The 23,407-nt window shown below is 44.7% G+C and overlaps 1 protein-coding gene across 4 annotated transcripts in view; it reads left to right on the forward strand.

The window, feature by feature from the left end:
• The window catches only part of kif23 (kinesin family member 23), a 38,643-nt gene that overhangs the window by 2,093 nt on the left and 13,143 nt on the right, over positions 1–23,407 (forward strand). For 2 of the 4 annotated variants that reach the window (XM_042301991.1, XM_042301993.1), the window contains exons 4-17: positions 9–114; positions 1,504–1,640; positions 1,813–1,925; positions 4,153–4,323; positions 7,500–7,547; positions 7,902–8,014; positions 8,541–8,662; positions 10,811–10,913; positions 11,202–11,281; positions 13,095–13,214; positions 14,182–14,341; positions 16,434–16,598; positions 16,916–17,082; positions 18,898–19,071. In XM_042301991.1, the coding sequence (XP_042157925.1) occupies positions 9–114; positions 1,504–1,640; positions 1,813–1,925; positions 4,153–4,323; positions 7,500–7,547; positions 7,902–8,014; positions 8,541–8,662; positions 10,811–10,913; positions 11,202–11,281; positions 13,095–13,214; positions 14,182–14,341; positions 16,434–16,598; positions 16,916–17,082; positions 18,898–19,071 (1,779 nt within the window). The remainder of the gene's footprint in view (positions 1–8; positions 115–1,503; positions 1,641–1,812; positions 1,926–4,152; positions 4,324–7,499; positions 7,548–7,901; positions 8,015–8,540; positions 8,663–10,810; positions 10,914–11,201; positions 11,282–13,094; positions 13,215–14,181; positions 14,342–16,433; positions 16,599–16,915; positions 17,083–18,897; positions 19,072–23,407) is intronic. The other 2 variants (XM_042301992.1, XM_042301994.1) reach the window with 1 other exon arrangement.

The following is a 23,407-nucleotide window of genomic DNA, read 5'->3' on the forward strand; positions in this document are numbered from 1 at the left end:
TTTGACAGACGCAGTACTCCTTCAAGAAGGTGTTCTGCATTAAGACGTCCCAGATGGAATTGTTTCAGGATGTTGCCAAGCCCCTAGTGGATGACCTCATTCACAGTAAAAATGGTAAGGGGGAAAAACCGGTTCAGAACCCTGTTCTGTTGCCCAACAGCTGGTCATCTGTGATCAGAGGCTCGACACTCTTCAGCTGCTGTTTGACAGGAAGATGAACAGGCCCTGCAGTTTTATACAGTGGGATGTTATTACAAGGTCAGGGTCAATTAAACCCTCATGACCTGTACCCTGTATTGGTATGTTAATGGAGGTGAACTGCATACATGAGTTCTAGATGGGTTGCTTAGCAACAACCTCAACTATGGTATGTTAATGGGGGTGAGCCGCATACATGAGTTCTAGATGGGTTGCTTAGCAACAACCTCAACTATGGTATGTTAATGGGGGTGAACCGCATACATGAGTTCTAGATGGGTTGCTTAGCAACAACCTCAACTATGGTATGTTAATGGGGGTGAACCGCATACATGAGTTCTAGATGGGTTGCTTAGCAACAACCTCAACTATGGTATGTTAATGGGGGTGAACCGCATACATGAGTTCTAGATGGGTTGCTTAGCAACCTTAACTATGGTAAAAAAAACAGACTGGGTTAGCTAAGATTGTTGACAACGACAACATGTATCTATAATTTGTCTCCAATGTTTATTGAAAACAAGATACATATGCGCACTTGTCTCAATACATCCTTATAGTTGTTGGTTACCTAGATAGCTAATTTAACCCATATTAGCATAGACATGACATCAGTCAACACCTAAAAACAAGACATGGTATCTACAACGAGATGAAACGAGCCACCTAGGATTCTCCACATGGCAGCTTGTTGTCATTGTAGCTAGCTGTCTGGCCATCCAGAACCATAACAGCACATGGCAGCTTGTTGTCATTGTAGCTAGCTGTCTGGCCTCCAGAACCATAACAGCACATGGCAGCTTGTTGTCATTGTAGCTAGCTGTCTGGCCATCCAGAACCATAACAGCACATGGCAGCTTCTTGTCATTGTAGCTAGCTGTCTGGCCATCCAGAACCATAACAGCACATGGCAGCTTGTTGTCATTGTAGCTATCTGTCTGGCCATCCAGAACCATAACAGCACATGGCAGCTTCTTGTCATTGTAGCTAGCTGTCTGGCCATCCAGAACCATAACAGCACATGGCAGCTTCTTGTCATTGTAGCTAGCTGTCTGGCCATCCAGAACCATAACAACATTTTTAAAGCGGAGTATTGTTTTTGTGACGTCAGCTAACCTGTCTATCCACTTGGAACTAAACTGCAGGAAACGGGGAAGGACGACCTGAACTTTTTCATGAGTAACTTGTTTTCCATTGCAAAATGTTTTGCTCCGGTGTGCACTAATGCATGTACGACCCTGGAATGTCTTACCATCTCGTGTTGTATGTCTATTAATCAGGATGTCTGTTCTTTCCCTTCTCCAGGTCTGCTGTTTACCTATGGGGTGACGGGCAGTGGGAAGACCTTCACTATGACTGGGTCTCCAGGACAGGGGGGGCTCCTGCCCCGCTCCCTGGACATGATCTTCAACAGCGTCGGCCCTTACCAGGCCAAACGATTCGTAAGAGAAATAACTAACTTTTTGTTTTTATGTCGTCTTCAAAGCTGGTCTAATGTCCATAATACATACCATGTGTTATAATGATGTTGAGACTTGGTTAGAGAAATCTCCCAGCTTCGATCCATATTGAATGGGACAGTCTGGTACTATTTAATTCCACTGTGATGTGCAGGTGTTAAAGACAGATGATAAGAATGGTATGGAGGTCCAGAATCAGGTGGATGCTCTGTTGGAGCGCCAGAAGAGGGAAAACCAGCCAACTGTTGTCCCTAAAACACCCTCCAGGTGAGTGTTTTATAACGAGAAAGCCTGAAACTCAATCTCTCAAATATATTTTCCCTGTGTGATTGTAATACTGTATGTCAATGGAATATGTTTTATTCCGGGCCCTATAAAATTTGCGATGCGGAGAATGTGGACAACAGAATCACAGAATCAAGACATTAAAACATAATTAAACAATATTCAAATGTATTGAACTTAGTAGGGAATCAACTGAATGTATTGAACTTAGTAGGGAATCAACTGAATGTATTGAACTTAGTAGGAAATCAACTGAATGTATTGAACTTAGTAGGGAATCAACTGAATGTATTGAACTTAGTAGGGAATCAACTGAATGTATTGAACTTAGTAGGAAATCAACTGAATGTATTGAACTTAGTAGGGAATCAACTGAATGTATTGAACTTAGTAGGGAATCAACTGAATGTATTGAACTTAGTAGGGAATCAACTGACTGTATTGACCTTAGTAGGAAATCAACTGAATGTATTGAACTTAGTAGGAAATCAACTGAATGTATTGAACTTAGTAGGGAATCAACTGAATGTATTGAAAATGAATTAATTTGTCCAAGTTTATCATAAGACATGAATAGAATGCATCAGTGATTCGTATTTCCTGTAACTATGTAGCTGTTAGCGATCATGCTAATGAAAAGTCTTCTGGTAGATGGAAAAGCTTTTCCTAAAATCACATGTGATTTTGCTAACGAAAACCTAAAACAGTGAGAAACTAAAATGGCCACAAATGTATTTTATAAGAATCGCAATTCAATCATATACTGTATGATTCATATACGTATGGTGTCGGCACCTCAGTATGGTGATAATATTCTCAGCCCTATGTAATACTAAGGGCTTTAAATGACCACCTGCCAAATGTGGGTAGATTTAGGTATTGGCAGGTGAGACATTCTATTTCACCAGCCATGTTGGCGGGTGGTCAATTTGCATGGCTCTACAGTGAGCATTTTGTAAAATGTTTATTTAACTAGGCATGTCGGTTAACAGATCTTATTCACAATGACTGCCAAACCCGGGAGACGCTGGGCCAATTGTGCGCCGCCCTATGTGATTCTCTATCATGGTCTGATGTGATACAGCCTAGATTCGAACCAGGGACTGTAGTGCACTGAGATGCATTGCCTTAGACCGCTGCGCCACTCGGGAACCCAATATTAAGCATTACATTTGCACATTATAAACTGGGTAGTTCAAGCCATTGTCATGTCTTTACTATCATTAAATTGAAAACATAGTTTTATCAAAGATTCCCTGTAATTAGTATAACGTGATCAAATTAATTAATCGTGTACCTGTAATTAACTAGGAAATAAGGGCACCAAGGAAAGTATTCAGATTACAAAGTTATCATTTCCCAATATAACCATAGCCCCTCCCTCTGTCACTCAGGAACTTGTTCCAGTGTCTGCCAGTCAGCTAGAAATCTTTACCAAGGGGTGTGTAGGCTACCTGCCCCTCCCCCTCGGGAGCACGGCCCCCTCTGTGGCCCCTCCCCCTCGGGAGCACGGCCCACTGTGCTGACGTTACAAGCGCGGTTCAGAAATTAGGGGGAAAGTATTAATTAGAGAAGAATGGAATAACTTTTTCAACGCTATTTAAGGATATTATATTTATCATTTTTCACTTTGGATTTATAAACTACAAAAAGGTTAAGATGTGTGTTTTAATCCTGGTGCTGCTCTGCACACACACGCTTGTTAGCTAGCTAGCTCTGGTCCATCATTAAGTCAACTCCAGGAAGTTCAGACATTCAAGGTTCCTCCACAGAAGCCGCTCCTCTTATGTATAATTCTGTGAGCCTAATTCAGATAATGATATCATAACAATATGCCCAGTGCTTCAAGCCTCCTCCGCTACCCTCGCTTGCTCTCTCCCGACACGCAAAATGTCAGTCGCATCTCACGCCCTACATGTGTCTGTCGCCCATGTAAACAAATATAGCTTGGCACGCGCCATAGCAAGCTGCTCTATCCACACTGATTGGTGAAGTCATTTAATGTTGAGCTGAAGGTGAATAATTGATTCTTTCAGAGGTTTAAAATGGAACAGAAAGGCACAATATTACCTGGTATTTTGTGTGTTTGTTCCCGATTCAGAACTTTATTTTGTGGGTTGTTCCGACCCCGGTTTAACAAAAATAAATATGGTTTTGTTCAGAACGGAACGATTCAAAATTAATTTTGTTTCCAACCCCTGGTTTCCAGGCAGAGGCTGGACCCAGAGTTTGCAGACATGATCAATCCAGAGGAGGCCTGCCGGGCGGACGGGGTGGACGAGGACAGTAGCTACAGTGTGTTTGTGTCCTATATCGAGATATACAACAACTATATCTATGATCTGCTGGAAGAAGCCCCCTACGACCCCATCAAACCCAAGTAAGACAGTTACAGCAGCTGGTTGGAAATGGATATCGTTTTTTATTTTTCATGTTTTCATGTTTCGGTCAGTCTGTAGGTATTTTTATTTATTTATTTTACCTTTATTTAACCAGGTAGGCAAGTTGAGAACAAGTTCTCATTTACAATTGCGACCTAGCAAGGAAAACTAGTGAAGTTATGGATTAAAATCCTAACCCAGCATAATTTAATTTCTCAGCATAACCCTAGATGAGACTAATTCCTAAAATACAAAGCATTTAGAAGGTATTCAGACCACTTCCTTTTTTCCACCTTTTATTACAGTACAGCCTTATGCTGAAATGGATTTTAAAATCCTCATCAATCTACACACAATACCCCATAATGACAAAGCAAAAACAAGTTTTTAGAAATGTTAGCTGTTTTTTTTATTTAATAAATTAGCAATCACATTTACATAAGTATTCAGACTCTTTACTCAGAACTTTGTTGAAGGACCTTTGGCAGCGATTACAGCCTCAAGACTTCTTGGGTATGACGCTGCAAGCTAATCACACCTGTATTTGGGGAGTTTCTCCCATTCTTCTCCGCAGAGCTTCTCAAGCTCTGTCAGGTTGTATGGGGAGCGTCGCTGCACAGCTATTTTCGGGTCTCTCCAGCAGCGTTAGATCGGGTTCAAGTCTCGAGGACATTTAGAGACTTGTCCCGAAGCCACACCTGTGTTGTCTTGGCTGTGTGCTTAGGGTCGTTATCCTGTTGAAAGGTGAACCTTCACCCCAGTCTGAGGACCTGAGTTCTGGAGCAGGTTTTCATCAAGAATCTCTGTACTTTGCTCCATTAATCTTTCCCTCGATCCTGACTAGTTTCCCAGTCCCTGCCGCTGAAAAACATTCCCACAGCATGATGCTGCCACCACCATGCTCCACCATAGGGATGGTATTGGCCAGGTGATGAGTGGTGCCTGGTTTCCTCCAGACATGACATTTGGCATTCATGTCGAAGAGTTCAATAATCAGACCAGAGAATCTTGTTTCTCATGGTCTGAGAGTCCTTTAGGGGCATTTTGGCAAACTCTACGCGTAATTTACCTTTTACTGAGGAGTGGCTTCAGTCTGGCCACTACCATAAAGGCCTGATTGGTGGTGTGCTGCGGCGATGGTTGTCCTTCTGGAAGATTCTCCTATCTCCACAGAGGAACTCCGGAGCTTTGTCAGAGTGATCATCGGCTTCTTGTTTTGGTATCATTCCCCAGATCTGTGCCTCAACACAATCCTGTCTCTGAACTCTATGGATAATTCCTTCCATCTCATGGCTTGGGTTTTCCTCCGACATGCACGGTCAACTGTTGGACCTTATATAGACAGGTGAGTGCCTTTCCAAATCATGTCCAATCAATTGAATTTGGAAAGTCCTTGAGTGGCCCAGCCAAAGAACAGACTTGAATCTCATTGAAAATATGTGGATAGACTTGAAGAATGATGTTCACCACAGCTTCGCCATCTGACTTAATGGAGCTTGAGAAATCTGCAAGGAATAATGGGAGGAAATCCCCAAATCCAGACGACTCTGAGCTGATACAGACCTGTCCCGAGTTGACTCTGAGCTGATACAGACCTGCCCCGAGACGACTCTGAGCTGATACAGACCTGCCCCGAGTTGACTCTGAGCTGATACAGACCTGCCCCGAGTTGACTCTGAGCTGATACAGACCTGTCCCGAGTTGACTCTGAGCTGATACAGACCTGCCCCGAGACGACTCTGAGCTGATACAGACCTGCCCCGAGACTCTGACTCTGAGCTGATACAGACCTGCCCCGAGATGACTCTGAGCTGATACAGACCTGCCCCGAGACGACTCTGAGCTGATACAGACCTGCCCCGAGACGACTCTGAGCTGATACAGACCTGCCCCGAGACGACTCTGAGCTGATACAGACCTGCCCCGAGACGACTCTGAGCTGATACAGACCTGCCCCGAGACGACTCTGAGCTGATACAGACCTGTCCCGAGTTGACTCTGAGCTGATACAGACCTGCCCCGAGACGAGCTGATACCCTGTCCCGAGACGACTGAGCTGATACAGACCTGTCCCGAGACGACTCTGAGCTGATACAGACCTGCCCCGAGCTGATACAGACCTGCCCGAGACGACTCTGAGCTGATACAGACCTGCCCCGAGACGACTCTGAGCTGATACAGACCTGCCCGAGACGACTCTGAGCTGATACAGACCTGTCCCGAGACGACTCTGAGCTGATACAGACCTGCCCCGAGACGACTCTGAGCTGATACAGACCTGTCCCGAGACGACTCTGAGCTGATACAGACCTGCCCCGAGACGACTCTGAGCTGATACAGACCTGTCCCGAGACAACTCGGAGCTGATACAGACCTGTCCCGAGACAACTCGGAGCTGATACAGACCTGTCCCGAGACAACTCGGAGCTGATACAGACCTGTCCCGAGACAACTCGGAGCTGTAACCGCCACCAAAGGTGCTTCTACAAAGTATTGACGCTGCTGTGAATACTTATGCAAATTAGATTTCTGTATTTCATTTTTTTTATGCAAACATTTCTAAAAACTTGTTTTCACTTTGTCATTATGGGCTATTGTGATGTCATTATGGGCTATTGTGTGTAGATGGGTGAGAGAACAATTATTTCATCCACTTGGAATTCAGGCTACAGCACAACAAAATATGCAATAAGTCAAAGGGTATGAATACTTTCTGAAGGCACTGTATGATGTTTCAAATCAGAGTAGTAGCTATCTCCTGGTCCTACTGGCTACTGGAAGGTATAGTTTTATATCAGAGTAGTAGCTATCTCCTGGTCCTACTGGCTACTGGAAGGTATAGTTTAAAATCAGAGTAGTAGCTATCTCCTGGTCCTACTGGCTACTGGAAGGTATAGTTTAAAATCAGAGTAGGAGCTATCTCCTGGTCCTACTGGCTACTGGAAGGTATAGTTTAAAATCAGAGTAGTAGCTATCTCCTGGTCCTACTGGCTACTGGAAGGTATAGTTTAAAATCAGAGTAGGAGCTATCTCCTGGTCCTACTGGCTACTGGAAGGTATAGTTTAAAATCAGAGTAGTAGCTATCTCCTGGTCCTACTGGCTACTGGAAGGTATAGTTTTATATCAGAGTAGTTATTGCAGTCAGATAAATGTTTGTGTTCCTTACTTTGTTAGGTGGAATGGAGGAGGTACTCCTCAGAGGCAGCCCAACCAAGAGTTCATGTATGTCACACATAGAGCATACGCATTTAGCTACATGTATAATATACTGAATGTTGCAACCAGGAAGTGTTCATGGAATTTTGTCTGTTGTGCTTTGTAGTGGCAGAAGTGCTTAATTTAATCATGTTGAATGCTCTCTTGCTTTGTTTGGAATGTTGCTTGTCTTTCTATGTTGCTTTAGTCTTGACTGTAATGCTTTCTGTGGCTGCCATCATAATACACAGCATTAGCCTGGTTCCAGATCTGTTTGGAATGTTACGAATTACCATTGATGTTGGCCAGACGACACACACAGAGCTTGGACCAGGCTAGCTCAGCATTATCAGTCAGTTGACACTCGGTCTCTCTCTGTAGACCGCCCCAGTCTAAGCTCCTAAGAGAGGACCAGAACCACAACATGTATGTGGCCGGCTGCACCGAGGTAGAAGTTAAGTCTACAGAAGAGGCCTTTGAAGTGTTCTGGAGAGGTAAGATCGTCTCAAACCTTCACTAAACATGTAATCAATTACATTTTATTCACGGGCGCAGCCCGATTTTAGACCGTTTGCACAATTATTGGGGGGCGATTGGTCTGTCTGTAAATGCAGCCATTAATGCCCTTTTTAAAAAAAATATTATTGTTATAATTTTTTTTTTTTTACAGCAATACTGTTTTCTTAAAGTGCTTAACTCGTCCTAGCCAACCAGAGACCAAGCAACATTTTCATACTATCACAGCCTGTCCATTCTGTGTTTGACCTGGGCCCTATCATGTTCTTGAGTAGGTAATTGAGGTTGGTTGGGTGATTTGGTCGAGCTTGAGCTCCTGTTCCTTGTTTATAAGTCGGAAGAAGAGGCGTATAGCCAACACTCGGCTCAACAGAGAGTCCAGTCTCTTCCCCCACAGTGTGATGTTGTATAGCCAACACTCAGCTCAACAGAGAGTCCAGTCTCTCCCACAGTGTGATGTTGTAAAGGTGTATTGATGGTAGGCTGACTGTGTCTATGTTACAGGACAGAAGAAGAGGCGTATAGCCAACACTCAGCTCAACAGAGAGTCCAGCCGCTCCCACAGTGTCTTCATCATCAAACTGGCCCAGGCCCCTCTAGATGCAGATGGGGACAACATCTTACAGGTAATATCATATATAGTAAATGTCCCTTTTATCTCATTCTCTCCAATGGAATCAGACAAGAATCTCGCTCTTTAACCAATCGGAATCCATGTTTCAAGATGGTGCTCACGTGGCCTGGGAAATGTTCTGTGTTGACTCTGAAAATTGACATTGACATATACAATGACTCAGTGACGGGGTTCATCAGGAAGTGGGTAGAGGATGTTGTTCCTACAGTGACTGGGTTCATCAGGAAGTGGGTAGAGGATGTTGTTCCTACAGTGACGGGGTTCATCAGGAAGTGGGTAGAGGGTGTTGTTCCTACAGTGATGATTAGAACCTATCCAAACCAGAAACCCTGGATAGGTGGCAGCATTTAACCACGGAAAGGTAACTGGTGAGACATTTTAAGCATCTTAACTCGCAAGGCTCCCGGGTCAGACGACATGTGCAGACCAGCGGGCTGGAGTCTTTACGGGCAGTTTCAATCTCTCCCTATCCCAGTCTGCTGTCCCCACTTTCTTCAAGATGTCCACCATTGTTCCTGTGAGCAAAGTTAACTGAACTATATGACTATTGCCCCGTAGCACTCACTTCTGTTACCATGAAGTGCTTTGAGAGGCTTGTCATAGATCCTATCACCTCCACCTTACCTGACAGTGACACCTAGACCCACTATAATTTGCATACCACTCCAAAAGATCCATGGATGACACAATCGCCATCGCGCTGCACACTGCCCTATCCCATCTGGACAAGATGTTTTGAGCGGCTGCCCTTTTGAGCCGTAGCGGCTGCTGTTGCTCTACATCCACTGGCATTTCAATCAATGAAGAGGCTGAAATTCATTATCACAGTGATTTAAAAAAAAATTTTTTCTCCCCCTTCGACCCGAACAATTGGCAGTCGCCAATTTTATTTATCGGCAAAAATACATAACGTCCAAAAGCCAGCTTTTACCGGCTAATGGAAACCGTGCTATGTACATAATCATTGGACACTGGTCACTTTAATGTTTACATCAGGTATTCCCATGACCTCATTTTGATATCTGAACATTCTGTGACCTCAACCATGTGAAAAAAATTGACAGCAGCCAATGTTTACTTTTTAATTTTTTGGCTATAGCAGTCAATCGACTTCAACTCACCATCACATACGGTTAATGTGGGGCTATGATGATAGTCAATTTCAAACTAGTCTTACATTATGTATCTTATCTCACCATCAATAATGAGATGGGTGTGGCTTGATGAATGTCGCGTCAGAGCTTCTCAAAGTCAGGGGGCGTGGTCAACAGTGAGCACCTCATCTCTGCTGTCACATCCAACCTGGATTGGTATTTGGTTTTAATGCAGACGAGAGCACTGAATCCAGCTTCACATCGATATCAGCTGGTGAAGGGTACTATCAGTTTAATGGAGTTGGAAGTCTAAGATTTCCCAGGTCTGGGTTCCCAGTGGTTTTGAACGCAGCATTAATGCTCAGAGGGAGACGGCAGGGTGTTCCCTTTTGATTCAGGACCCAAAACTCCTCCTTAGTGACCTTGGAATGTGTTGTCTGCAGCATTCGGTCACATGACAGGTCGATCAGCTGTTCGATTTCACTCACTAGCATGTCAACTGAGCCAAACTGCTTGGGAAGTAGGCCCCGAAGAGCTCTTTTGAGCGTTTTGAGGTGAGCATTTTTAACTCGTGTGGGACACTGATGCTGTTTTCTGTTAGAAACATACACAGCCTAGGGAAGGGGGTATGAATGATTTCCTCTGAATCCACTGATTGGATCACTCATCTGCAGAACGGTTTTTGTATCTCCCGTGCATGCTTGCTAAGCTATGGATATATACATAGGATCATCTAGCTATCTGGAAGTTGGCAGATCGGTGCTACCGACTTCAGAAGAGTCCCGTCACGTTTCCGTCTGGGGACTCGGGTGTAGGGATGTCTCCTGGTCTGCTAAACACTGCTGTAGCTTTGCCACCTTCCACTGCAGATGTGAAAGGCTGACATCGACATATCTCTAGCCGAAACAGAATCATTTCTATGGGGATTTTTTTATTATGATAATTTGTTTTCTGTGGGTGTGTGTACATTGACTATAGGGGGGGGGGGTAAAAATAACTGTCTAGTTGAGTAAATATGTATAAATGTTTTGACTTTGTGTGCTCAGGATAAGAACCAGGTGAACGTCAGCCAGCTGTGCCTGGTTGACTTGGCGGGGAGTGAGCGCACAAGCAGGACCCGGGCTGAGGGCAACCGCCTCAGAGAAGCAGGTGGGTTCTAGTCACTTTCCATTCAACAATGTCAGGGTTCTCCCCAGGAGGTTTTAACAAGGTGGGGCTTCTGAGCACGATTGGGGGGAGGGCCTTTTGAACGCCTGCATCTGCCATCTAGAGCCTTCAATGGTATTAAACCAAAGGGCGTTCTTTAGGGAGAACCCTGAGTATAAATGTTACCCACTACCAGAAGACACTTACTTGGACTGCTGAAGAAAGCTCACATTTTCTTCAGGAATTATGTATTTTCTACTTGTAAGTTGAAATGTATATTTCTGATTTCAGGGAACATCAACCAGTCGCTCATGACTCTGAGGACGTGTATCGAAGTGCTTCGGGAGAATCAAATGTGTGGCACAAACAAGGTTCGGACTGTATTTAATACATTCTGGACCATTTATGTACTCCATACTATCGTTGTGTATATGATGCTGTAGGCATTGGAGCCAACTAGGTACAGTTGGGGATATGTATCTGTACTACACCACATTATCTGGCTGTACCGCTCTGTAAATGGCCATGCTGTATTACAGGGTCTGTATTTGGCAGAGTAGACGGGCCATGCTGTATCACAGGGTCTGTATTTGGCAGAGTAGACGGGCCATGCTGTATTACAGGGTCTGTATTTGGCAGAGTAGACTGGCCATGCTGTATTACAGGGTCTGTATTTGGCAGAGTAGACGGGCCATGCTGTATTACAGGGTCTGTATTTGGCAGAGTAGACGGGCCATGCTGTATCACAGGGTCTGTATTTGGCAGAGTAGACGGGCCATGCTGTATCACAGGGTCTGTATTTGGCAGAGTAGACTGGCCATGCTGTATTACAGGGTCTGTATTTGGCAGAGTAGACGGGCCATTTTCCCACCAAATGTACTTGCTGTATTAAAGGGTCTGTATTTGGCAGAGTAGACGGGCCATGCTGTATCACAGGGTCTGTATTTGGCAGAGTAGACGGGCCATGCTGTATTACAGGGTCTGTATTTGGCAGAGTAGACGGGCCATGCTGTATTACAGGGTCTGTATTTGGCAGAGTAGACTGGCCATGCTGTATCACAGGGTCTGTATTTGGCAGAGTAGACGGGCCATGCTGTATCATCATATGCTTGTGATGCCTGTAATACCTTCTCCACATTATGTTGATAAGTATCTTAATTCATACTAAATCATCCGAGGACAAAAACCGAACTACTTTAATCTGTGTAGAAACTTTGGTTGTTCTCGCTGGGTTTCCATTCACTTTGGTGACAGGTTTTCTTGTGACTATTCTAGGATCCGCGTAAAGTAAATGGGTACATTTTCCCACCAAATGTACTTGAGGATAACAATCAGTGATGACGTAGTGCATAAAATGTTCCATATGTTTGCATCACATTTTCAACTCTACCGTTAGTTTAGTCACAACTGTTGCATTAAATAGTCTGGTCTTGACATGCTCTCTAGCCAACAGCTGGCAGATGCAGTGCTGGTAGCCTATTCTACATGATGACATTATTGTGGATAAGAGTGAGAATATTTATTTTATTAGTCAAACTGCAGTCAAGCGTCCGTCGTCATGTCACCAGAATTAGACCCTGAATATTTATTGACAGGAGCATGAAGCTCGTCACCGTGCAATTCCACCACCCTGTGAAGTTCCTCACTTATAGCATCCATAGCTTTATAAACTGCATGCAAAAGTCTACAGTAGGAAGGGCAGCAAATGCATAGAATTAGTAATTAAGCTAGTAATTGAATAGGGTCTTTATGAGCAAACTCTCCATTTGTCTAGTTTCATAGCTCTTTATTTATTTTGCTATATCCATGATGATGTTGAATGATTTCTCCTGGATCAGGAAACGTACACAGCATTCTCTGTACAGGCCAGATTGAATTTCAAAAGTTAAACCTTGTTTTCCGAGGTCCAGCGGACAGCAAGGTTTATCCAAACCTTAACTGTTGGAAATCAAATGCTAGGCTAGAAGCTGTGTTAATACATGTCATATTGCTTATAATAACATTGGTCGCATGTCAGAGAGAATGTTGGTCTCGTGTTGTTGGTCTGTGTGAATCGTTAGGCCTGAAGTTTAAAGTCGAGCCCCGGGTTAACATGCATGCTAATCCAGCCCAGAGCCAGTCTGGGGCTAACAACAAGGCACCGTGAACAGGCCTAATGGAAGTCTTTCTCTCTCCCACACACAGATGGTTCCATACCGTGACTCCAAGGTGACTCACTTGTTCAAGAACTACTTTGACGGGGAGGGTAAAGTACGGATGGTTGTATGTGTCAATCCTAAAGCAGACGACTACGAAGAAACCATGGTGAGTCCATTATCCCCTACGTGGAATCATTCTCCCACCGTTTGTTTCTAGGAATGGATGTGTCTTTGGCCTGACATTCTTCTATGGTGACAAAATGACTGCTTGATTGAACCCACAACTTGGCTTTGAGCTCCATGCTTTTACTTACTGAGTCACACCGGTCCATGGGTGGTCTGTTTGTTTCTACAGCTGGGGGTCTGTCTGATCTGTGTGTGTTTCTACTGCTGGGGGTCTGTCTGATCTGTGTGTGTTTCTACTGCTGGGGGTCTGTCTGATCTGTGTGTGTTTCTACTGCTGGGGTCTGTCTGATCTGTGTGTGTTTCTACTGCTGGGGGTCTGTCTGATCTGTGTGTGTTTCTACTGCTGGGGGTCTGTCTGATCTGTGTGTGTTTCTACTGCTGGGGGTCTGTCTGATCTGTGTGTGTTTCTACTGCTGGGGGTCTGTCTGATCTGTGTGTGTTTCTACTGCTGGGGGTCTGTCTGATCTGTGTGTGTTTCTACTGCTGGGGGTCTGGTCTGATCTGTGTGTGTTTCTACTGCTGGGGGTCTGGTCTGATCTGTGTGTGTTTCTACTGCTGGGGGTCTGGTCTGATCTGTGTGTGTTTCTACTGCTGGGGGTCTGGTCTGATCTGTGTGTGTTTCTACTGCTGGGGGTCTGGTCTGATCTGTGTGTGTTTCTACTGCTGGGGGTCTGTCTGATCTGTGTGTGTTTCTACTGCTGGGGGTCTGTCTGATCTGTGTGTGTTTCTACTGCTGGGGGTCTGGTCTGATCTGTGTGTGTTTCTACTGCTGGGGGTCTGGTCTGATCTGTGTGTGTTTCTACTGCTGGGGGTCTGGTCTGATCTGTGTGTGTTTCTACTGCTGGGGGTCTGGTCTGATCTGTGTGTGTTTCTACTGCTGGGGTCTGGTCTGATCTGTGTGTGTTTCTACTGCTGGGGGTCTGTCTGATCTGTGTGTGTTTCTGCAGCTGGTGATGCGTTTTGCTGAGATGACCCAGGAGGTGGAGGTAGCCAGGCCCGTGGACAGGCCCATCTGTGGCTTAGCTGCTGGGCGCCGGCAGAAAAACCAAGCCTTCAAAGACGAGTTGTCGCGACGCCTGGAGGAACGAGGAGGTCCTGTCAATACAGGTAGAGAGGATGACTGTTGCACTTTGAGTAATAATATGTATCATGCCTCTTGCCAGAAGCTTTTATTCAAAGTCACTCACGGTACAGTGAGGGTATACAGAGCCTTCAGAAAGTATTCCTACCCCTTGACTTATTCCACGATTTGTTACAGCCTGAATTCAAAATGGATTCAATTGTTTTTCTCACCCGTCTACACACACTACCCCATAACGACAAAATTATCTTTTTATAAATGTATTGAAAATAAAATACATATCTAATTTTCATAAGTATTCACACCTCTGAGTCAATACATGTTAGAATCACATTTGGCAGTGATTTGTGTCTTTCTGGGTGAGTCTCGGTGCTTTGCACACCTGGATTGTACAATATTTGCCCATTATTCTTTTCAAAATTATTTAAACTCTGTCAAATTGGTTCTTGATCATTGCTAGACAACCATTTTCAAGTGTTACCATAGATTTTCAACTTGGCCACTCGAGGACAGTAACTGTCTTCTTGGTAAGCAACTCCAGGGTAGGTTTGGCCTTGTGTTTTAGATTATTGTCCTGCTGAACGGAGATTTGATCTCCCAGTGTCTGGTGGAAAGCAGGCTGAACCAGGTTGTCCTCTAGGATTTTGTCTGTGCTTAGCTCCATTCTGTTTCTTTTTAGTCCTGAAAAAACCCCTAGTCCTTAATTATTACAAGCATACCCATAACATGATGCAGCCACAACTGTTTGAAAATATGGAGAGTGGTTCTCAGTAATGTATTGGATTTGTCCCAAACATAACACTTTGTATTCCGGACAAAAAGTTAATTTCTTTGCCACATTTTTTTGCCGTATTACTTTAGTGCCTTGTTGCAAACAGGATGCATGTTTTGGAATGTTTTTGTTCTGTATAGTCTGTTCTTCTTTTCACTCTGTCAATTAGGTTACGGAGTAACTACAATGTTGTTGATCCATCCTCAGTTTTCTACTATCACAGCCATTCAACTCTGACTGTTTTAAAGTCACCATTGGTTTCATGGGGAAATCCCAAAGGGGTTTCCTTCCTCTCCGGTAACTGAGTTAGGAAGGACGCCTGTATCTTTGTAGTGACTGGGTGTATTGATACACCATCCAAAGTGTAATTAATAACGTCACCATGCTCAAAGGGATATTCAGTGTCTGCTTTTATTTTTTTTACCCATCTACCAATGGGTGCCCTTCTTTACAAGGCAGTGGAACACCTCCCTGGTCTTTGTGGTTGAATCTGTTTGAAATTCACTGCTCGACTGATGGACCTTACAGTTATCTGTATGTGTGGGGTACAGAGATGAGGTAGACGTTCAAAAATCATGTTGAACACTTATTGCACACAGACTGAGTCCATGCAACTTATTATGTGACTTGTTAAGCACATATTTACTCCTGAACTTAAGGCTTGCCATAACAAAGGAGTTGAATACTTATTGACTCAAGACATCATTTTCTGGGGAAAACATTATTCCACTTTGACATTATGGGGTGTTGTGTGTCGGCCAGTGACCATGTTAAATTCAGGCTGTAACAACAATGTGTAAGTAGTTGTTCGGTTCTTATTTTTCAGAGTAAATCACTCACGGACACTAGAGAAGCTTTAACCAAGTTTAATTCTTCCCAAAGGTTCTGATATATATCCCACTTAAGACCCTCCTTCTTCCCAATGGTTGCATCTTATGGTTTCACAGGAAGAGTGTAAAAGGATACCAAATGTTTATTACTTCCTGATGACCTCACCACCTGACCTCAACCCCTCCTTCACCTAATCCACAGATGTCTCACCTGTATCAACACGTTGCTCTCCTCTTGTCCACCAACACATTCCACAGCTATCTGTCTTTCTACAGAGACCCAGTCTCTTTCACTCCTTAATACACTATGCGTCTGATCTATCATGTCTTTAATGTCTCAATGTTCAAACTGTCGAACCCAACTCAGTCCAGGTTTGAATACTTGCTGAAGACACTACATGTTTCTCGTAGGAGTATGTTATCTGAAGGTGGTGTAAATGATGGGCCGCTGGTGCCATGGTCTTATCCAATGGGTTGTACTTATGAACTGTGGTCTGTGTTCCCCTCTGGGTCTAGAATCCACCCAGTCAGTGATGCACCAACTGCTCCAGAACCTTCCCCCTCTGCCTGCCAGCGAGATCACGGACCCCCATGATGACGTCACTCTGCCCCGCCTCATAGAGGTGCTGGAAAAGAGACACAAGATCAGGCAGATGATGACCCAGGAGTACAACAGGGCTGGTAAGATGGTGACCCAGGAGTACAATGGGGCTGGTAGGATGGTGACCCAGGAGTACAACGGGGCTGGTAGGATGGTGACCCAGGAGTACAACGGGGCTGGTAGGATGGTGACCCAGGAGTACAACGGGGCTGGTAGGATGGTGACCCAGGAGTACAACGGGGCTGGTAGGATGGTGACCCAGGAGTACAACGGGGCTGGTAGGATGGTGACCCAGGAGTACAACGGGGCTGGTAGGATGGTGACTACAAACTCATCAAGCTGTGATGGGGCTTTTTGATCACGTCTTAATTTGTTTTCTTCCCCTTTCCTACTCCAGCCGACATGTTGAAGTCCATGCTCCAGGAGCTGGACAGTAGCCTGGTCTCCAAGGAGAACTTGATCCAGGACCAGAGAGGTCAACTGGGGGAGAAGGACAAGACCCTTCATAGCCAGAAGACTGAGATTGACCGTCTGGAGAAGAAGTCCAAGATGCTGGAGTACAAGGTAAACACAATGAAATAGTACCCAATATACTGCTGGCCTTCACCATTCACTACAAGGTATGACGGAGAACAAGTTCCAAAAGGCAGGTAGGTGACAGACTGCCATATTGAGTGTACCAGGCATGTAGGTAGGTGACAGACTGACATATTGAGTGTAGCAGGCAGGCAGGTAGGTGACAGACTGACATATTGAGTGTACCAGGCAGGTAGGTAGGTGACAGGCAGACAGCCATTTCGATGCAGAGCCTGGGGCACTTTTTACCATGACAAACTGAGTTTACCCCACCACTGCAGCTCGGGACACACAGTTGTAGGCTATTTGCGCAAGGAATAAGATGGTATGAGGTAGACAGGCCGATTTCATGAAGTTGCCCCTAACATGCATTCCCTTTCACATTGAGTGGTTATTGAAAGGAAGAGGGCTTGAAAGATTTTTCTAATACATTGAAGAACTATTGTCATTTTCAATAATGTAAGAACAGACTTTGTTTACTTGCTGTTTTGAGCTGAAAACATTACTTTGAGGTGGTGGTGGTGGTGGCAGCATTAAGCCAATCAGAAATGCTATCAGATCCCCAAATCTACTTCTATGTGTAATCGGGTGCACATCCTTACTCAACATTGACAAGAGCTCTCAAGACCAGGACTAAATTGACAACTTGTAGATGGAATGAAATAAACCAAAACTTGTTTCTCACAAGTGTAGCTTAGGTTTTCCACTCAACGTGTCCACTCTGACAATGAGAACAGTAACCTGCTGACCAGACACGTCGCGTGTCCATGTTATTATACCCACACTGCCCGCGCGCGCCAACGACCGTCTGCTACGCCAAGGGCTAAAATAGAAGTCATTCCTATTTCTGACGCAGATCGAGCTGTAAGTCCTGCCGCTCCCATCTCCTCATTGGTTTATAGAAGCAGGTACCCACGTACCATCTCCTCATTTGGTTATACCCACGTGGGTGATTGAAAGATGAACTGTTGCTGGTTGTCGTGGTAATATAATTAAAGTTTAGATGCCAATCACCATATAAGTTCAAAGATGAAAAAGCCTGGCAGGAGGAGAGATGACTAGAAACGATTCGGGTGACCGTTTTATGTGTGGATTAATTGTCAGAGTAGAGGACCTTGTGCACTTCAGGTAAAATAACAACTTGATGTTTATATCCCAGGACAAATTAGCTAGCAACAGCAAGCTAGCTAAATAGGACAAATTAGCTAGCAACAGCAAGCTAGCTAAATAGGACAAATTAGCTAGCAACAGCAAGCTAGCTAAATAGGACAAATTAGCTAGCAACAGCAAGCTAGCTAAATAGGACAAATTAGCTAGCAACAGCAAGCTAGCTAAATAGGACAAATTAGCTAGCAACAGCAAGCTAGCTAAATAGGACAAATTAGCTAGCAACAGCAAGCTAGCTAAATAGCCATACATGTTCAATGCTTTTCGACCTGTCCCCAAATTAATGCAATTGGTTCAGAGTTTGTTTTTGATATTTTAACCTGCGTTTGGTGTGGGGGGAGAAAATAAATGTATGCATGATGGCTGAAATAATAATATATTGAATGCATTAACAGAAATTACCATAACCAAATAAACATTGTAAATGATAGGAATTAAAAGATGATGTACTGCTGGTGATGATATGTAATGGAGAATTGATACACTCAAACGCAAACAATTCACACGATGCAGTTAAAATCTTTGTCGACCAACCAATCGACCCAGTCGACTAAATTGGGTCATCCCTAGTGTACCAGTCAGGTATTTCCTGGTCTGTAGTGCCATGTACTGTCACTTAACATCTCTCTCTGTCAGATTGAGATCCTGCAGAAGACCACCAACATCTATGAGGATGACAAGCGTACGCTGCAACAGGAGCTGGAGAGCAGAGAGCAGCGTCTGCAGAGAGAGCAGACGGAGAAGAGACGCATGGAGCAACGCATGCAGGGCATGGTCCAGGACACCAAGCACAAGTGGGAGAAGGAGTGTGTGAGTAGCCTAGAGGAGGAGGGTCATATTTAAGCTCAAGTTTTAAATCGGCAAAGAGATTCCTGCATTCGGGAAGTATTCAGGCCCCTCGACTTTTTCCACATTCTGTAGGAGGATCTCCTCGCTCTGTGCCATAGCAGGGGGGGGGGTTGTCTCTGTGCCGCAGCAGGAGGGGGATCTCTGCCCTGGGGCTTTGGGATATTTTTTTTAGACTAGAGGAAAGAGTGCCTCCTCCTGTCCCATCAAAGACGGGCCTTGTAAACAAAAATTGAGAGATCTACGGGGCTTTATCCAAGTCTTGCCAAACCTTTCAGACAGGATACAGTGATCAGTATCAAAACTGGCCTGTAACAAAATGAAGGGCACTATGGTAGATGGCAGCCAAAGGTTTAAGAGCAGCTGCACTTTGATAAATAACATCACCATAATTAACAGATCAAAAGGTTGACTGAATAATCTACTTCCTACTGCTCAGAGAAAGACACCAACTGTTTTTGTAGAAAAATTGACAACTTTAAATCTTAACCAGCTCATCTCTGTTTTATAAACGTCAACCCATATAAATCCAAATGCCTCAGTATTTATCTGCAGGAACACGTTCCATTGGAGAACCATCTGATGACTGAACATGCAGTTAATCTGGAACATTCTTACCAAACTTTAAACAATGTATTTAGTTTTGCCCATATTAAGCTCAAGTTTTAAATCGGCAAAGAGATTCCTGCATACACTGCATTCGGGAAGTATTCAGGCCCCTCGACTTTTTCCACATTCTGTCACGTTACAGCCTTATTCTAAAATGGATTAAATAAACATTTTCCTCATCAATCTACACACAATACCCCATAATGACATGTTTGCTAATTTATATATACACACGCGCACACACACACACACACACACACACACACACGTTCTGTCTCCTAGAGATGAACGTACTTTGGTGCGAAAAGTACAAATCAATCCCAGAACAACAGCAAAGGACCTTGTGAAGATACTGGAGGAAACAGGTACAAAAGTATCTATATCCACAGTAAAACGAGTTCTATATCAACAACCTGAAACACCCCTCAGCAAGGAAGAAGCCACTGCACCAAAACCACCATAAAAAAGCCAGACTACGGTTTGCAACTGCACATGGGGACAAAGATCGTACTTTTTGGAGAAATGTCCTCTGGTCTGATGAAACAAAAGAACAAAAGAACTGTTTGGCCATAATGACCATTTATGTTTGGAGGAGAAAGGGGGATGCTTGCAAGCCGAAGAACACCATCCCAACCGTGAAGCACAGGGGTGGCAGCATCATGTTGTGGGTGTGCTTTGCTGCAGGAAGGACTGGTGCACTTCACAAAATAGATAGCATCATGAGGAAGAAAAATGATGTGAATATGTTGAAGCAACATCTCAAGACATTAGTCAGGAAGTTAAAACTTGGTCGCAGATGGGTCTTCCAAATGGACAATGACCCCAAGCACACTTCCAAAGTTGTGGCAAAATGGCTTAAGGACAAAGTCTAGGTATTTGAGTGGCCATCACAAAGCCCTGACCTCAAACCTATAGAAAATGTGGGGGCAGAACTGAATTTAAAATAAACAGCCTAATTTACATAAGTATTCAGACCCTTTGCTATAAGATTTGAAATTGAGTTCCGGTGCATCCTGTTTCCATTGATCATCCTTGACGTTTCTACAACTTGATTGGAGTCTATCTGTGGTAAATTCAATTGATTGGACATGATTTAGAAAGGCAAACACCTGTCTATATAAGGTCCCACAGTTGACAGTGCATGTCAGAGCAAAAACCAAACCATGAGGTGGAAGGAAGTGTCGGTTGAGCTCCGAGACAGTATTGTGTCGAGGCACAGATCGAGGGAAGGGTACCAAAACATTTCTGCAGCATTGAAGGTCCCCAAGAACACAATGGCCTCCCTCTTTCTTAAATGGAAGAAGTTTGGAATCACCAAGACTCTGGCTGTCCAGCCAAACTGAGCAATCAGGGGAGCAGGGCCTTGGTCAGGGAGGTGACCAACAACTCGATGGTCACTCTGACAGAGCTCCAGAGTTCCTCTGTGGAGATGGGAGAACCTTCCAGAAGGACAACCATCTCTGCAGCACTCCACCAATCAGGCCTTTATGGTAGTGGTCAGACGGAAACCACTCCTCCAGTAAAAGGTAAATGACATCCCGCTAAAAACCACCTAAAGGACTCTGACCATGAGAAACAAGATTCTCTGGTCTGATGAAACCAAGACTGAATTCCTTGGCCTGAATGCCAAGCGTCACGTCTGGAGGAAATCTGGCACCCTCCCTAAGTTGAAGCATGGTGGTGGCGGCATGATGCTGTGGGAATGTTTTTCAGTGGCAGGGACTGGGAGACTAGTCAGGATTTGAGGGAAAGATAAATGGAGCAAAGTACAGAGATCCTTGATAACTTGCTCCAGAGCTCTCAGGACCTCAGACTGGGGAGACGGTTCACCTTTCAACAGGACAATGACCCTAAGCACACAGCCAAGACAACGCAGGAGTGGATTCGGGACAAGTCTCAATGTCCTTGAGTGGCCCAGCCAGAGCCTGGACTTGAACCCGATCTAACATCTCTGGAGAGACCTGAAAATAGCTGTGCAGCAACGCTCCCCATCCAACCTGACAGAGCTTGAGAGGATCTGAAAAGAAGAATGTGAGAAACTCCCAAAATACAGGTGTGCCAAGCTTGTAGCATCATACCCAAGAAGACTCAGGCCTGTAATTGCTGCCAAAGGTGCTTCAACAAAGTACTGAGTGAAGTCTGAATACTTATGTAAAATGTCAGTTCTAAGGTCCAGATGTAGTTTTTGCTTTGTCATTATGGGATATTGTGTGTAGACTGCGGGAAAATAACAAGGCTGTAACGGAACAACATTTTGAAAGGGGGTCTGAACTTTCTGAATGCACAGTACATATGTACAGTATCTAACCACTATTAACATAAATCGACTCTAGGGTACTAGCCGATCTACAAACTTCTGTCTGTAGTATCCGAACAGTTTGGGCTACACAATAATATGACCCTCAATGGAAAGGTCAGACTCACGCACACGTTGGTGGTTTTGTTCTACGACACCCACAGGCCTCACAAGACTCATCTGAAGGTCCCCTGGTTGAAAAATGAATAGAAGTCTATATGGAGACCCCTCCCCCAGCGTAGACAGGGCTTAGTCTGTAGACTGTTGTGACCAGTATTCCATGACCATCTACATAGGGCAGCAGTACCGGAGGATAGCCGGCTAGTGACTGAAGGGGCTGAATACTTATGTAAATAAGTTACTTTTGTTTTTATATACATTTCTAAACCTGTTTTGCCCTTGTCATTATGGGTTGGTGTGTGTCGATTGAAGGGGGGGAATTATTTAATCAATTTTAGAGTAAAGCAGTAACGTAACTAATTGTGGAAGAAGGGATGGGGTCTGATTTTACTTTCTGCTTGCACTGTGTTAGATATACTGTCAGTGATACGTTCATTTAGAAGTGCTGCCTTAGGACAGAGATCTAATAATCAATATGCCAAGTCTGAGATTGTTTAGGGCCTGTAGCTGAGATGTGATGTAGGGTTGCACAATTTGGACTAAATATCTCATATTTGGCTAAGGTGGACTTCCGACATACTGTCAGGGTAGGGAACATCACTTCTAAAATGAGGTCAGATGAATTAATACATACTGTGCTAACTGAATACAAATCCGTTCCCAGGAGGCCAAAGCATCTCTAAACCCGATCACATCTTCCGGACTCGGGCACCGGGGTGACGGTGGACTTTAGTGGGCCCACATACTTCCAACGGTATATGTAATTCCCTCACCATGGAGTTTACCACAATGATGGTGGAAGTTGTCAAATGGGAGGGGGTGGGGGGCGGCTGGAAGCGGTTAAACAGCCGCAGATCCGTGTCTGGTGGAATCGTGAGTGACCGCTGTGAGTGACCGCTGTGAGTGACCGCTGTGAGTGACCGCTGTGAGTGACCGCTGTGAGTGACCGCTGTGAGTGACCGCTGTGAGTGACCGCTGTGAGTGACCGCTGTGAGTGACCGCTGTGAGTGACCGCTGTGAGTGACCGCTGTGAGTGACCGCTGTGAGTGACCGCTGTGAGTGACCGCTGTGAGTGACCGCTGTGAGTGACCGTGGGCACCTCCCACCTTCCTCCAACGATGCTCCGCTGGATGGGGTAGTGCAGGCAAGCCTGTGAGGCGCGTGAAGGCCCCATACTAAGCACTCCCTCCCCTGCCACTATAGCTGAGGAACCCCGTCTGGTCATTTAGGGTGGCGCTCTCCGATGCCTCCTATTGGGTAGCATCCTTCAGTAAG

Source organism: Oncorhynchus tshawytscha, linkage group LG19 (assembly GCF_018296145.1).
Source record: "Oncorhynchus tshawytscha isolate Ot180627B linkage group LG19, Otsh_v2.0, whole genome shotgun sequence".
Taxonomy (NCBI): domain Eukaryota; kingdom Metazoa; phylum Chordata; class Actinopteri; order Salmoniformes; family Salmonidae; genus Oncorhynchus; species Oncorhynchus tshawytscha.